The 17,940-nt window shown below is 39.4% G+C and overlaps 1 protein-coding gene across 6 annotated transcripts in view; it reads right to left on the bottom strand.

The window, feature by feature from the left end:
* The window catches only part of bahcc1b (BAH domain and coiled-coil containing 1b), a 248,555-nt gene that overhangs the window by 140,815 nt on the left and 89,800 nt on the right, over positions 1–17,940 (bottom strand). For all 6 annotated transcript variants that reach the window (XM_043714770.1, XM_043714775.1, XM_043714769.1 and 3 more), the window contains exons 4-5: positions 6,421–6,546; positions 456–2,264 (exon numbers count right to left, since the gene is read on the bottom strand). In XM_043714770.1, the coding sequence (XP_043570705.1) occupies positions 456–2,264; positions 6,421–6,546 (1,935 nt within the window). The remainder of the gene's footprint in view (positions 1–455; positions 2,265–6,420; positions 6,547–17,940) is intronic.

Genomic DNA, 17,940 nt, shown 5'->3' with positions numbered 1-17,940 from the left:
AACTTGGGGGTCAGTTTTATCACAATTCAGCACAAGTTACCTTCAAACTGGAAGGAAGGACAGCAAGCACAAGCTGTTAACATTGGTGGACACAACTAGCTATTGGATACTGGACAATGTCAAACTTCCATGACTGCAGGTGAAACACTTCAGTCTAATAAACAAACAATTTTGTATGAAGCTGAAGCAGCCAAAGTAAGACCAATTTAATTAATTTGCACATAGAATACGTGACTATTCTGGGAATAAAGACTGCACCCATGCTATTCGGTGATTACGTCACATTGAGGATATTGCCCCGTGATCTGGAATGCATGGTGTCATTCTGGCTTGCTTTCATCAGTGTTCCCAGGGATAATAATGACCAGATTTATGAAAATAATTTTAAAAATTAGTCGAGATTGTTAACTGAAAAACTAGTTGACCATTTGTTTTGGTATTTAGCAATACCTCACCTTTTAAGCCGGGAAGATGTCGGTGCTGTCTGTTGGACTCTGCACTACAAGGCAGATCATGCTTGTTCTGGTTGTCTTTTTGTCTTGCAACAGCCACTGCAATGCCAACTGGAGGCTGCCGTACCTCACCGTCACCCTGAGATGACTCGCTTTCCCTTCCTTTGGCACAGTCTAGACGCTCCAAATCGAGGTTCGATTTCCCGCTTTGGAATTTGATCTCCTGATGGACACAGCTGGCCCGGATGTTTCCCAGGCCTCCGAAAGGGGTCTTCTGCCCAACGATCAACGCCTGTGTGCCTGGGGGAAATGAGCTGCTGTATTTTAGTAGACTCTTCATGGCTGAGACTTCATCAGTCTGACCTAACATGTCTTGGTTGAGCACAGACCCTTGTGACAACATTGCTGCCTGCTGTAAACTTGAACTGAAAGGGTCAAGATAGGAACTTTTCCTGTCTTCGCCCATTGGAATCTGAGGACTCTGCCATGATGGTATGTGAGATCCATTGTAGCTCATACAACTGAGCTCTGGTGGCCTTCTCTTCATCTCTGAACCACTTCCTATGTGCTCCACCTCAGGAAGCTTATGGTGCTGGTGCCGTATCCTGGCCACTTTCTGCCCCTGTGAATCTTTTGAAGCTTTCTCGTGTGCGTCACTGCCATGCTCCCGGTCCAGCACGTAACTGGAATGGGTAAGTTTGGCACAGCATGTCTCCAGCTCCTTCGAACAGAAACAATCCTGAGACTGTGGCATAACGTAAGTGCTACCTTTCCCTGAGGGGCCCTTGGCTGCCTGAGGTGTGAATGGCATCACCATCTGTGCACCAGTGCTGCTAACACACTGTTGTTTGGATTTTATGGCTGAATTGTGGGGCCAGTCCATTCCTTTACCATCGAGCTTCAGAGATGTGTGCGAATTAGGAACAGTCCCAATATCAGACCTCTCTGTGCTTTTGTCATGCATCTTCTCCTTCCCCATATTTCGGTTGACCTTGCAGTTTTCTGCAGTGACTTGAAATGGTCGGCTTTTGTCACTGAAGTGTCCCACTGAAGGCACGTACGTAGGACCAGTGACCTTGAGCTCCCTGCTGGCCTTATCTTGAGTAGGGTAAAAAAGGTCTAAGTTGGAATGAACCTGCAAACAGGGGAATGTTCCAGAGGCTGTGCTAGATGATGAAGGAATGTTGGACAGGGAAGAAGGAACAGAGTACGCAACAGAATGGTGCGGAGTTTGCCAACTATCTGAGCATTCGACATGCACTGGACCAGATGGGCCGTTTTCTCGGAAATCCCTCTCAAACCTTAAGCTCTCTTTGGTACACCTGCCTGGGGTATGGATGTCCATTTGCCTCGGTAAAATCCCACCAATATTAGTGCAGCTTGCTAATAAAGTTTTATTGGAATCTCCGTTCATAACTTTGGAGTTTGTTAAACAGCTATTGAAGTGTTTATTTCTGTTCTCACACATGCTATTATGCATATTTGTTATGTCTTCTTTGCATCTGACATCTGGTGTCAGAGGCAGCACAATTTTATGCCTGTCTTTTCCATCGTCTTCTGAATGTCTCTCCTTGTGTGTTCTTTGACTGTTCAATGAGTTGGCTTCATTTTTACTCATCCTTTCTTTATTAGGTTCCTTTGAGGTCAGGAGTCTGTCAGTTTCCTTGATCGTTTTGTGGGAGTGGCTTATCTCTCTGTCTCGGCTGCAGGAACCAATGGGATGACTGGGTGTGGCTCGGGAAATCGAAGGAAAACTATGATTGGTCGAGAGCAAGGTTGGCTGTCCAGGTAAATTCCTCAGATAGAAACCATCTGCAAATGAAGGAAGACTTCACAAGATCAGGGTAATATAGGATAACATCATAATTAATGACACTTCCTTCTGCTTTCTTCCACTGCTTACCTGCTGCTTAACTTATAGGACATAGTTCTATATCATTATGAGATGATTTTAAAAAAATATATGGATAACATATTTTGCCTGAAAATTTTCTCTGCCATTTTTCTTCTTTCCCTTTCTCCCCCGATGGCACAGACTGCAGGATGTTTCAAAAACATCAGTAACCATCTGGTATCTCACCCAAATGGGTTTCTGAATAGATTCTTCCAGCACATGCATGAGAATCCTGGGGATACCCTCCAAAGGTTTCTCTTACTATGGACAGCCACAACATGGAAAGTATACTTGCTATTTCCTAAAACACGCTCCTGATGAGCAAGGTCCTGAGCCAGGGTTGGCTGTAATTCTGGAAAATCACCTTTTAAAATTCAGTGCACTATACAGCCATGGAATGCATCACAGACAAACATAATGTTGATTTTAATGGAATTAAACACTTAAAACTCCAACAAGAGCAGATAGTTCTGGAGAAACTCAGCAGATCTGGTAGCATCTGTGGAGAGAGAAAAACAAGTTAATGTTTCAAGTCTGATTTGATTCTCATTCAGAGCAGTTCTAAAGAATACCAAAATGCTAGCTATGTTACTCTCTCCACAGATACAGCCAGACCTGCTGAGTTTCTAAGGTACTTTCTGTTTTTATTTCAAATCTCCAAGATCTGCATTCCTTTGCTTTTATTGCAACAAGAGAAGGGTGCCTAGCTTATTGATCTTTCCATAATCCAAAGCAGGAAGGCTAACTACAGGCAGCCAAGGTCTCGATGAACCAAATGGCCTATTCTGCTCTTTCTTCTGATGGTCACTAGCATTTGATCCTAAATGGAGAAGAACCTGTTCTAAAGTTTGCATCCTTTATTTCATATTTTCACTATGCCCTTGGCTGTCATAGTCTGAAGAACATCCTCATGTTCTATAATCAGTCAAGACTTCTGCATTCATTTTGATTTGCATAGTCTCAGTTTTAGTCACTCCAACACTCACGGCTGACTATTCAGCTTCCTGGGCCTCAGGCTCTGAATCCCTTGCTAAATATCTCTGCCCTGCACCTCTTTGCTTTTAACACATTCCTTGAAACTACTCTTTGACTAAGCATTTGGTCATTATTTCTGATTTACTGTCACAATTTTCTTGATAATAGTCCTAGTGAGACACAAGTTTTGCTGTGTTAAGGGAGCTATACAGATAGGAGTTATTAATGTTGTAAGACCGTGCAAGCTTTAATCGAAATATTCTTAAAGCAGGGATGTGAAAATAAAATTAACATTAAGGATTTGTTATAGTGGAAATTATCAAATGATTACATGGAAATGTATCTACGATTTTGCTGTGTTTTGTTCTTGAAGCATGTGAAGCAAATCTGAGAACATAGGAGTGAATTTGATCAACCGGTCTCTATTCAATGCCAAGGAAGTGCTTGAGATTTCTAACAGGTCGAACCTATTAAACTTCAGGGTCGGAATGGATTTTGCACAGATAGTAATGACAGAATACATCTCCCAGTCACGAGACAATCTGGCCTGCCTACTTATGACAAAACAGTCAGTTTTAATTCTCTTTCTCCACCAAGGAGTTTTAGTCATGTGGAGTACTAGACAAGCTGGGCTTGTTCCTTATGAAGTAAAGGAAGTTAAAGGAGATGTCTTTTGAATATTAGGTTAGAGAACATGGGTAATCAAAAGAATCATATTTAAGGTAATTAACAAAAAAATTAGGAGATAACAAGCTTTTGGTTTTATTTCATTGATTTTTAAAAGATATCTAATGAAGCAGATTCAAAGCTATCATTCCTAACAGAATTGGATAGTATGTGAAATGGGAAAAGAAAATCAGGGAAATGGGGAAAAAGCAAGACTGAGGCTCACTGGACATTTTCTAAGAGCAGGTTCAGGCACAAAGAGGTGAATTCCCTCCCCTTGTGCTGAATGATTGTAAATATTCTATGGCTAAATGAAAAATATCTCAGGCACAAACTCACTCTCATTGTGAAAGATGTTATGTCTATCACTCATTGATACTTTTGTTTTAAAACAGACTTTCCCTTGTGAATTTCCCTTTCTCTCTATTTTAGTCTCCTGCTTCATCTTTTTCCCTCCTCTATGCTTCACCTCTCTCCCACCTTACTTTGCTTTATTGCTTTGTGTCTTTGTGTTTGCTCTGCACCATTTCTTGTCTATGAAGTGGATAATAATCACAATGAAAATCTTTATTTTGCTGGAAGCGCTGAGCCTTGTGAACATTTTTAATCCTTTGTGGTCACATGAATAGGATTTGACATCTTTCTGCCATGACTCCAGTCCAATGCTGATCAGGAAATTCATTTATTTGGCTTATCCTAATGACTTCATTGGGACAATCCATTGTTTATATGGAGTCACTTCATTTGAATAACCTACTTATTTGAATTTTATCCACAAAGAGTCTGCAGTGCTGTTTTATTTACATTGCTTAGATTGAAATACTGGAAAATTTAAATTTCTTGATGGCAAATAACTTCAAAGTAACAATTGACTCTCTATTACTGTAATCTGTTAGTGATAATTCTATAGTTTAGGAAGAATACAGAACAGGAACATGTTCTTTGACCCACTATATCTGTATCAACCATGGTGCCATTCTAACCCTAATTCCATTTGCCTGCACATGGTCCAAATCCCTCTATTCTCTGCCTGTTCATGTATCTGTCTGAACGATAATATTCTATTTGCTTCTGCCACCTCCCCTGGCAGAGTATTCCACGCACCTACCACCCACTGCATATAAAACTTGCCTCAAACATCTCCTTGAAACTTTCTCCCCTCTCACTTTAAACTATTGCCTCCTGGAATTTGACAATTTCACATATTTCTACTTTGCTTTGCATTATTCTCAGTTTGGGTAATAATTAAAGTGTATAGTGTCCATGAAGAAGAAATTATTCAAACTCAATATTGAATGGTGATTTTGTGTTTCTGCATACGAATGGGATGCAACAACAGGTGTGAACAAAATTGGGGCTATTGGGGTCTGGCTGCAATGTCTCACATCCCTCTAAAAGCAAAGTGCTTAGCAACCTGCCACCATCTAGAAACATATATGAAGAATGGTCATTTGGCTAGGTTGCTGTGGGCAGACAATGACTGCAGGACTGGACTGTCGAATGAATCACCTCTCAGTGCTAACAGAAAAATGGAAAAATACAGCTTGTTCAGGGGCACTCAACACTTAAATAGAATGCTTACCCGTGGCATTTAGTGCTGACTAAGTTAATAGAGATGCTCTCTTAATGGGGAGGGCAAAATGCCTCACCAAGACCATAACAACAACCAGGCTAGTATTTAGCTAAAGACCTTGCACAAATGTTCACCAACTTGATTTCAGCTTGAGCACCATATACGGTGGCACAGTGGTTAGCACTGCTGCCTCACAGTGCCAGAGACCTGCGTTCAATTCCCACCTTGGGCAACTGTCCATGTGGAGTTTGCACATTCTCTCTGTGTCTGCGTGGGTTTCCTCCGGGTGCTCCAGTTTCCTCACACAGTCACAAAGATGTGCAGGTTAGGTAAATTGCCTGCAGTATTAAGTGTAGGGGAATGGGTCTGGGTGGGTTGCTCTTTGGAGGGTCAGTGTGGACTTGTTGGGCCAAAGGGCCTGTTTCCACACTGTAAGTAATCTAATCGTTACTCTACATATGATGATTAAATTCTAATTTCAGGGTTTACTACATATTTTCTTTCCAATATCTCTTGGATTTTACTTGAAATAAATGGCAAAATGCAAGGTGGCAATTGGAAGCCTATGAAATAGTCCATTAGGTACTATTTAATAAACATATGCAGCAACAATACTTATGCTGAATAGTTATGATTAAAACAAAGTGTTGCAATGCAGATCAAAATTAGGCTTATGATGCGTTAACAGTGATAGACACGGTATTCCGCTGCCTAAATAAAGAGTCTTAAATCCGATAGATAAACGAGTTACTTTCTCTTAAATTGAAATAAAGTATAATTAAAGCTTAATTATATTATTGATACTATTATTTTCTGAACAAAATCTAAAACACATTTACTTGTCCAGATTCTTTGCTCACCTTTCTGCGTATCATAGAACCTGTGTTGGCCATAAAGTACATTGTTGCCGTTACTATGGTGATCCAGGTGGCTCATCGGAAGGAAAGTGGAGGCCAAACTGCTTGAAAACCTGGAATATCCTGGGACTGAAGAAAATATAAGGTTAGAGTTGAATAGCACAGTTTCTTAAGAGTGCGCAAGCGTATTTCCTTTTAGACTATACTTCAGTTATCATAGTCCAAGCAATAAAGTGGTTTTCAAACAAATGTCTTGTAATTGCAAACAGACCATGAAAAAGAAACCGCTGAGGTTTCAGGGCTTCTGTGTATGATGAAAAAGAATAACAAAAGATAGAATCTCCACATTCCCTGTACTTTATTTATGACTGATAAAACTGATTCAACTACTGCACTTTCACAGAGGAGTCTGGCATGTTGCCCTTCACTTTGAGACTCAGTTCAACTGGAGATGATTTATCAAAAAGGTCACTTCTCAGTCTCTCGGAATATTACTGAATGGCAACGAACAATAAATTATAATTAAGGGCAAGTTGAAAATCCTCAGTTTATTACAATCTGTTCTTATTGATAAAATTTATTGGAATTACAAACAGAAGAAGGCCATTCAGCCGACTGCATCTGTACTAGTGCCAGCTCTTTTACTGGAGGCATCTACTGAAATTTATTCCTTTTGTACTTGTATTTCAAATAATTAACCAATTTTCCTTCTAATTATGCTATATAAATAGAATCTTTAGAAGTCACCACAGACCACTTCCTATCAATTTGAAAAACTGTGCCTATTTTGTTTTCTCTATCCACACATCAGTAGAGCCTCACAGAGCATCAGTCTTTCTTTCTTTAAATAGTTTCAAGGGTGGAATCTTCTGCTCTGTCTCACGGTGAGCCTGAGGGTGGAAGGGCATTTAAATAGGCAGGAAGATGGGGTAACTGAACCCTACTGCCATCAAAATTAAGTTCTGGGTGGGAAGGACCATGATAAGCCTTCCTGCCCCATGTGCCAACTGAGACTCAAGTGACCAACTAATAACAGCACGAGGACCTCATCATGCTGCCACTAGGATTAGTCCAGCTGTGGAGGGTGCAGTTACCAGCACAAGAAACCACACAGCCAACCTGCCATTTCCAGCAGGAGAGGGCTTCCTTTACCAAACACCTAAACAAGGGACTGCATGTTGGGAAAAAGGGGAGCAAGTGAAAGGCACCACCAACTTGCCCTTGTTGCTGATTCCCCTGAACCCCTCTCCTCACAAGCCACCAGCTCCTGAAATTCCCTCTCTCCACCCTCACTTACTTGACTGTGACATGGGACCCTGGTGCCAGTCCTTTAAGCTGTGGGCATGCCGTGTTTCATGGTCCCGCTGAGCAAAGTTGGACTGCAATTCTCAGTGAGTGAGACTGTGGCCTCTAAGGCATTGATTCCAAATGAAGGCTCACCTGATGCCTCACCATTGCCTGCCTGCCATGTGGTTTGGCCAATCTTCCCAAAAAGAGGCCAAATTGAACTCTTGCTGGCCGTCTAATCCTTTATGTGTTCACTTGTCAAATTCCTTTTCAATTTTTTTCAATATATCATCTAGTGCGTTCCCTTTATCTTGTAATTCTTTGATGTTTTTTCCAAATCTCTATTAAGGTAGTTTATCAGAGCTTATCCATTGCAAGTTCTCAGAGACTGCCCCCAATCTGTCCACACTTGTATAAATATTCATTAATTTATCCCTCATGTTGCGCTCTATATATCACTTCACTACACCAGTTGAAATTGAGTGCATGGAAGCAATGGAAAATGGGACAGTGCAACCTTCTAATTGGGTCCCAGCAGCTAAAACTCTTTCAAATGTTCTCCTTCCCTCCTACTTTCCAATTACCACATTACTACAAGAGTTTACGCTATATGTCCCTGGATTGCCCACTGTATTAAAGTGAGATGTAGACATTGGACTATGGGAACACATCAATATTTTAGCTTTTCCCAAATGTACTGCTGATATCAGGCGAGAACAAAAGTGGCATGTGCAACAATTGGTCAATAGCAGGAGGAGCACTGAAAGCAAATAACTCATCTCACCAAAGCCTGTCCACCATCTTCAAGTTATAGTAGGTCATGTGGTGGAATATTCCCCACTTGCCCGGACTGGTGCAGTTTCAACAACATTCAAGAACCTCAACATCATCCAGGACAAAGTAGCCTTTCTGATTGGAACCCATCCACTATCTTCAATATTCACTCCTTTCACCACTGCCACACATAGGCAAGACTGGTACCATCTACCATCTGCAGGAGCTTACCTAGATTTCTTCAACAGCAACTTGCAAACCCAGGATCCTTACATTCTAGAAGACCAAGGTCAGCAGGCACATGGAAACACTACAACCTGCAAGGTCCCTTCTAAGAAACACATATTTCTCGACCTGGAAATATATCACCATTCCTTCATTGTTGCAAGGTCAAATCCTGAAACTCCCTCCCTAACAGCACTGTGGGTTTACATATACCACACGGAGTATAGTGACTCAAAGCAGCCCACCACCACCACTTCAGGTGCAACTTGGGATGAGGAATGAAATGCTGGTCTGGCCAGCAACACCAAGATCGTATGAAGTCTTTTTTTAAAAGCCAGCTCGCTGATTATAATAGTTTTCAGTATCTCAAATTTAAAGCTCTCATCCTCTACCCTTAAATCTCTGTGATTTTGCATCTCCCTAATTTTGTGATCTCCTTCAGCCCTACATCATGTCCTTCTTTGCACACATTGTCCATTCCTCCAATTCTACCTCCACATCCTGTTCAAAGTATCCCCTATATCCTCTTTATCCACCATTGACAGCCTTCTCTCCAATCATTTAGATGGCATGATCTTAAACGGCTATCTGTACTTTCATCCATCTCATATGTAACTTTGCCCAATGCTTCAACTATCACTTTTTTCTATCACCAATTAATCCAAGCTTTGACCTCGTTCAGCCTACTGAATTGATGTAACTTCCAGTGCAACACTTCTAGCTTCAACTCTCATTTCTTTATATTCTATTTCCATTACAAACTGAATTCACAAACTGGCCATAAACTAAGGGCTCTCATACCTTCAGGTCCCCTACTTGTCCCTTATTATTAACTAGAACCAGACACTGCAGCTTTTCCTTTTGCTCAACCGGCAACATATCACTTCAGGAAACAGATTTCAATCCAATTCTAAGAAGACCTCCTCATATTGTCACAAATGTTTGTCTATTCTCAGCTCCTGCTGCAAATAGCTTTAAATTGACTACAAATCACATCCTATATTAATTCCCCAATTTCAGTGGTTGACAATGTATTCTGCATTTGACAACACCTTCCTTTATTAATTCTTAATCCAAGCCAGAAAGAGCCTATCTCAGGACTGTGATTCTTTCAAATCTTTTCTTTCAATGCAGTTGCACGAAACATGTCTGTCATTAACAAAGCCAATCCTTTTCTTTCTATGGAATCTTTCCTGAAAACTTTTAATAGCCATGAATATTTCATTAAGAGTCCCACCCCAAATGAAACAAGGTTTCAATAAAGACTATAATATCAAATCCCCCTGCTCTAATTAGTGTCTCTAAACACTGTAATCCTGATCTACTCCTTTGGTCCATATTACTTTTCTTTTTCTTATTAATCTTTCCTTCAACAGCCTTTCAATTCTCTCAACAGGCTACCTGGAACATAATTATTCAAGCTTCTTTGTCCTCAACCCCGCTTATATCCTTACAGTAAACCTTTTCATTCTACTTCTCCCAGAACTTACACAGTTAAACTCATATCTAGGTTCAATTCAATTAATCTAAATTGCTTCGAGTTCATCCATGCTCATGAAAATTAGAATTTGCATATCATGGTCTGGGGTGGGAGGGGTAAGAAGGCTTAATGATGTATGAGTGGACAGGAAGCTTCTTTCAAAGACATTACCCATATTGGGAATAGTTACGCCAAATGGTTAAATTTTGAGTTCATTTTCATAAATGACTGCTCAAAATAAAATTTTATCAATACAGAATTTGAGGAAATCATTGAAACAAAATTTCCTGTCTCTCTTAGCAAGTACTTGCGTTTGGAATTTCCTGTCCTTTGCTGCATCACAATCAAGATGGTTCATTTGAAATGTTGCACTTTTCAAAATCCTGAGTTGTCTGCAGCTTGAAACACCAGCAACATTACTCAGTCGTACAGGAACAAAAAACTGATTATAATGCAAAAAGGCTGTGCAGCCCACACAGGTTCAAATTTAGGCTTTGCCTTTTAAAAAGCCCAGGAAAAAATGCTGTTAATGATCATTTATTAAAATATCCAATCACGGTCACTCTACTTTTCTGAGCCACTCACCTCACTCAGGCTCTTGTTAATTGATATAACCATCTTACGTCGGGTTTCATTTTCATCTGGCTTGATTCCAAATTTACAATAATCAGCCTTGTTCTCACTGTTGTTCTATGGTTTTACTCCCCAAGATAAGGAATTATTTTTATCAAATTCAACAGTAAGAATATAGATTTAAGCTAATAGAAAGAAGGCTAACAGCAGAGTTGAGGAGGTTTTTTTTAAACTCAAGAGAGTGGTGGGAATCTGTAACTTACTGCCTGAAAGACTGGTTGAGTCAGAAACTCTCATAACATTTAAGGAGTGTTCAGATTGGATTGCCTCCAGGGCTATGTGTCACAAGCTGGAAAATGGGATTAGTGTAGTTGGATCCTTGATGACTGGTATAGACATGATGGGCCAAATGGCTTCATTCTGTGCTATAAACGTATTGTATTAATTTTGTCAAGTGAAAGGTATAAAATTCTAACAGGGCTGGACTGATTAGATGCAGGGAGGATATTCTTCCTGATTGGGCAGTCTGGAATCAATGGACACAATCTCAAGATACGGGTAGACCATATAGGGTGAAGATGAGGCATTATTTCGTCACTCAAAGGGCAGTGAACCCATGGAATTTTCCACCACAGAAGGCTGTAGAGACTGAGTCACTGAGTAAATTCAAGGGATTGATGGCATCAAGAGGTATGGGGAGAAAGCAGGGACATTACATTGTGATAGAGGATCAGCTGTGATCCTAATAAATGGCAGAGCAGGCTCCAAGAGCTGTACTCCTGCTCCTATTAGTTTCTATGTTTAACCCTTTCACTGAGATCAATATGTAGTGTGATCTATAATGAAGTGACACTGTCCTGTGGCTGTGCAGTGGTCATTTAGCCTTAGTGACCGACAAGCAAATGAAGTATTAATCCAATCTGCATTCATACCAAAACTTTAAAAAATTTCAGTTTGAAATAACAGGAACATTAGAACACAGGCACAACACAAAGTGTGCATAAAAATTAACAGCAATAGATTGACAGGCGATAAAATACTTCTTGTCTGACAAGTAGAGCAATCACAGTGAAATGTTTCAGTTTTTTTAAAATTCTAGATATATTCCTTGATTACAGCACTGTGAACTATCATGACCAGACCTCTCACCCCAAGGAAGCCGTGTGTCTAAACCTGTCCAGTGTCTCGGTGCCTATTGCAAGACCCAGAACATCGAAGTCACTGCTATCTAGCATCCAGCATGTTACAACACGATCTTTGTTCAGGAGAAGAATAAAGACTGCTATAAGAGCAAGTCAGGTTTGTTCAGCGTTAAGCAGGTACAGCACACAAGATAAGCAAATGTTTACAGTAATTACAACCTCTGCATTCTCCTTGAAATATCAAAACCAGCAGATACTTTCCTGTGTTGACCTTCACATAAAGTGACCCATGAGCCTACATATTTTAAACATGGCTAGCTGTTATCATATGTCTTCAATTAGTTGCATTCCATCAACATCTTCAGATTAATTTCCAAATTTCTTTTTAAAATATCTTGCAGAAAAGGGACAGTAAACAATTTGTCTCCAAAGGTTCCTACAGTTGCAGATATGAAGGAGATCTCTTGATCATGGCAAGACTGTACTCAAGACATGAAATTTTAGGACATTCAGATTTATACAGAAAGCTTTCGGAGACACTGATAAACAAGATAACATAAGTTATTCTGTACTTAACCAGCATTAGTAAATTAATCTAACTTTTGTTCCACAAAAAGAAGATAAAGACACATATTAATATTTTGACATACCAATACAATACATATCACTCAGAACTTGATACATCAATACTTTATTTCACTCCTGTAAAAACTCTAATCAATAAGAGAAAATGTAATAAATAATCCACAATGGATATGTATATCTAATGTTGATCCCCCATTCAACGTTTACCCAATTTGCTTTGCTGTTTTCATCATTCTACTGAAACAATTTGAGTATTTCCCTAAAGCAATTCAACATTTTTAAAGCAAAACATGAGCAATATCAAGAAGTAACTCAGATAACTTCAGCACAAACAGTCTAGTTTTATTCAGAAAGGAGACGGTATGCTAGTATCAGAATTCAACAGTGATGCAGGTAAAACCCAAAGCACTAAAATTTAGAACCCTCGATCTATGCTTCAGCTTGTGTTGTCAGTATAATGATGACCTATTCACCTCATTCTGCCTTCACCAAACATGATGTGGAGGTGCCAGTGTTGGGCTGTGGTGGACAAAGTTAAAAATCACACAACACCAGGTTATAGTCCAACAGGTTTATACCTGCTGGACTATAACTTGGTATTGTGTGATTTTTAACTTCATCAAAACAATACAGTAAATGTTTTTATAGACTGTGCATGCTTTGGATTTAATTATGGTCTGCTGAACAATTCATTTGGCTTATTTTATATATATCTAAAGTTATCCTATATATATTTATGAATTACATCTATGTCTAAAAAAAAGATTTTTATGTTGAAATAGTCACCTTTATGAAATCTTTGCTCTGCCAGTTTTGTTTTTCATCTGCTGTCTGACTCCAGCGGCAGTGCTGTGGCATTAGGGCATGAAAATATAATGGAAATAGCTGCTTCCAAACCAATGGGAATTCACACATCGCAAACAAATCGACATGCTGAAAGGGTTAATATGTAGTTGTTGTATTAAAACTGTCTCCTTTAATTAGGGTTGTTAAAAGTTTAACTGGTTTCACTAGAGCAAATGTGAGTCTGTAAATTCCAACTGCAGATGCTTGACTCCCACATGGAGTCACCTTTCCACTGCAGAAAGTCACTCCCATTATGACAGACGGACATTAAACATCTGTGCTGCTACATTCAATGCACAGTGTAACAATTCCACTTCCAACTACCATAAGACAAATCAGACACCCACTTTACTGTAGAACTGTGGTTGATGCCCCATTAACTGTAATTTCCAAAGTTAATTTGGAGGTACGTTAAGAACAAATTGTAGACGTGACAAAAGTTATACTTGTGGGTGGGCTGGTGACATAATTTTTGTGGAAAAGTGACCTTAGTGATTTTACTTAAACCACTTTCACAGGGTTGACAATAATGAGAAATCATTGTGTAATAGACTACTGTAAAGTACTTTGATTGGGTTTAGAAACCCTACTAATCAATCCTAGCTTTTTCTTGAAAATGCATCCTGGTTCCTTCTCTGTTGCTTTAAACTTTCAGTAACGCTGCTCATTGTGAAAGGATCTAGATCAGGTGGCAAACTGGAGAGTGTTGTGATTGTAATCATGTGATTGATTTAAAGACAGATTCTGCTCATCTCATGCTTCCAATATGGAAGCTTGACAAAACAGTTAGGCTTCATCTGTTTTCTATAATTATTAGATTGTACCTTTCTTCATTCAGGGCAAAGAAATACAAGACAGTTAATGATAAAATTCTCATTCAACATTGTTCATTTCTGCTGAGTTAAATCCATCTCTACTACAACTTTAGCCTGAGTCTGTTCAATCTAACAACACTAATGAGATTTATGACAGATAGAGAGACTGAATTCCTCCACATCCTAAATGAAATCCTTATGATGAAATAATTTTGCACAATTGCATACAATATGGCATATCTAAAATGCCATTGCATTACAGCACATCTAATTAGGAAGAGGGATATGGAAATACATCAGATCTTAACAGAACTATCACAAATTCAGATTAACTTGTACCTTGAATGTCTTCTATTGCTACAGGTCATACATAGGGAAAGTCACTTGTTGGTAAATCGTTACAGATTAGTTATATTCTCATTCAATTAATTATTATTCTACAGTGACCAAAAGAAAATTACATAATCACAGCCTATTACAGTGCAGAAACAGGCCATTCGGTCCATTGTGCCTGCTACCTAGTGCCAATTCCCTTATAATTGACATGTTTGTCATTTTGTAAGTCTATCTTTTCCCATGAGAGTGCACTACAGCTTTAAAAGTGAAGAGGAACTATATGATACACCAGTGTGACATGCCCTGCCAAGAGCATGCTCCAGCACTCGCTGGCAGCCACTAACACACTAGAGAACAATGACTTCTGTATTCATACAGGGAGATTGCGAGAGAGAACAAGTCCGTATCAAAAAAAAATCATTTTTAATAGTAACAGCTGTCCCTGGAGCCATGACCCTCACAATGTTTGAACACTGGAGCTCTTTCAAGGAGTGACAAAATAAGCACCAACGCAGCTGTGCGAGGGAACTCATTTACAGTTCGGGCAGATTAACGCACATGTCCTGAATAAGAGACAAGAATTTTGATTTACGGAAGCCAAAGATTAACTCTTGGGGGTCAAAATAATTTGAACACAGATGAATAATGACACACAAGTGTGAAGAGCATCACTGGACACATCCAGGTCAGAAAAATGCTGTTTTTCCATGAAATCTCAGTGTGAATTTGAGTCCTAGAATGGCATTCTAATACCTGTATGTGTGTAAGTGTATGGAAGTACCTGCATTCATACATGTGGTATGTATTTGTATACATATATGAACGTCCGTAAACGTATATGTGTGTGAGTGCATGAAATAATAACATTGTTCAACACAGGAAAAATGTTTTCTATCCTTGTAGTATAGTCCTCAGAACCCAAGATTTAAAATGAACTAAAAAATGGCATCACACCATATAGCCAAAAGCTAAAGTCAAACTGTATGATTTTCATGTTACTTATTAATAAGTCAATGCAATGATATCACATTTAATTGTGCCAGCATTCTGAGTAAGATCAATGTGAAACTATATTATTGGTCTTCCCAGAATAATGCAAACAATGTCGAGGTTCAAAACACAGGATTGAGATCACACTGCATGTCTTATAGATCCAAACTGAAACAGTAATTATTGGCAATCTATCAAGCTGACTTTGAACAAAGTTTTACAATTCCCCAATTTATTTTGTAGATATTGATAAGAATCAAAATAACAATGCCAAAACAACTCTGTTGTTCACTGCATTACACCAACTTGTTTCCAACTCAACTGATGAAATATGATTGTTGTACATTTCTATATGACAACTGAATCATGTTCTCATTAAATTTGTTGGCAATATAGATACCTTTGCCATAGTAATACTATAATGGAAATAATATGGTATTGGTCTCCAATGCCATATAAGTTGGCATTCACAAATAGCAGTTCCACATCATGCTAGTAAGCAATTAAAGCACTATCATTTTGTATTAAATATTTATTAAAAAAAAGCATTAAACTGCTCTCTTCAAATTTTCAATATCATTGCAATATGTTATCAGAACACTCAAAGGATATTTTTCTCATGCTAAGACAACTAATGGCGAAATTAAAATCTCCTAATAATTTTCTCATGCACTCTGAGGGCATCAATATGCTTCTACACATCCTGGAACCTAGACCTACACATCTGATGGCAACACTTTTACAAATGAAAAATTCTTTTTATATACGTGTATCAAGAAGAAGGGTGTCCTTTGCAAGCTCAGCCAAATCTTGCCCTCGCACTTATTGCATTCATTTCAAAGTTAACCATTCTTACTTTAAATTGACTTTTTTAATTAGTTAAAATCAAGAATGGTGAGCAAGTGTCAAAAATGGACTGTGAGGTGACAGTGTGGGTCAGTGTGCAGTGTGTTTTCAAATTCACGCTTTCTCCCTTTCGATACTAACAAGACTATGAGATGACTGGATTATGAATAGATGTAAGTGGGAAGGTAGCAGACAGGCATGCAAAATGGGGCCATCATATTTCACACAAAATAGTCAGTAATACTGCAGTACTTATGTTATTGGAAGATCTGCATTTTATGCATCTGGGGTATGTGAAACCCGTGCACAGAAAGTGGACCAGCAGCCATTGTTTGGCATTTTTAATCAACTTTTCTTCCAAGCAGCTACTGAATGTGTCTGTGTCCACCTGGATAGTATTCAGGCTTAGGCGGATAAGTGGCAAGTAACTTAGACTAGATGTTATCCAGGTCTTTCTGCATATGGACATAGACAGTTCTGCTGTAAAGAGTAACTGGACTCAAAATGTTAACTCTGTTTTCTCTCCACAGATCCTGCCTGACCTGTTGAGTTTCTTCAAGCAATTTTTGCTTTTGTTTGCTCCCTATTTTTATATTCCATCCATTTTGAAATCATGCCAACATTCAATTTGCCTTCCCTATGACATACAGACCTTGAACACTAGCACTTTGTGATTTGTGCATGAGGGCACACAAATCCCCTTGTACTATAGCTTGCTGCAGTCTTTCTCTATTTAAATAATATTCAGCTCTTTTATTTCTCTTGCCAAATTGCATGACTTCACATTTTCACACATTATATTCCATCTTCCAAGTTTTTGCCAACTTGCTTCACTTGTGTATGTCCCTCTAGAGACTCTTTGTGTCATGCTCACACTTGCCTTCCTGCCTATGCTTCCGCCATCCACAAACGTGGCTATGGTACATTCACTTTCTTCATCCAAGTTGTCAATACACATTGCGAATAACTGTGGCCCTAGCACCAATCTCTGTGACTTCTCACTGTGATCACCCTGAAAATGCTCCCTTATCCCAACACTCTGGCTTCAATAAGTTAGACAATCCTCCATCAGTGCTGGTATACTAGCTCTAAAACCATGGGCTCTTATCTTACTAAATAGCCTAACACATGGTATCCTATCAAATTCCTTCTGAAAATTCAAATATATCCCATTGACTGCTTTCTCTTTATCTATCTTCCTTGTAAGCTCCGCAAATGATATGTTAGGTAAAGAAACAGCTGCTGGATTAGTGGTGCTGGAAGAGCACAGCAGTTCAGGCAGCATCCAAGGAGCTTCGAAATTGACGTTTCAGGCAAAAGCCCTTCATCGGGAATAAAGGCAGTGAGCCTGGAGCGTGGAGAGATAAGCTAGAGGATGGTGGGGGTGGGGAGAAAGTAGCATAGCATACAATGGGTGAGTGGGGGTGGGGATGAAGGTGATAGGTCAGGGAGGAGAGGGTGGAGTGGATAGGTGGAAAAGGAGATAGGCAGGTAGGACATGTCCGGACAAGTCATGGGGACAGTGCTGAGCTGGATGTTTGGAACTGGGTGAGGTGGGGGAAGGGGAAATGAGGAAACTGTTGAAGTCCACATTGATGCCCTGGGGTTGAAGTGTTCCGAGGCG

The sequence above is a fragment of the Chiloscyllium plagiosum genome, chromosome 24 (assembly GCF_004010195.1).
Source record: "Chiloscyllium plagiosum isolate BGI_BamShark_2017 chromosome 24, ASM401019v2, whole genome shotgun sequence".
Lineage (NCBI taxonomy): Eukaryota > Metazoa > Chordata > Chondrichthyes > Orectolobiformes > Hemiscylliidae > Chiloscyllium > Chiloscyllium plagiosum.
The sequence above is the reverse complement of the archived record's forward strand: the minus strand, read 5'-3'. Positions and strand labels throughout refer to the sequence as shown.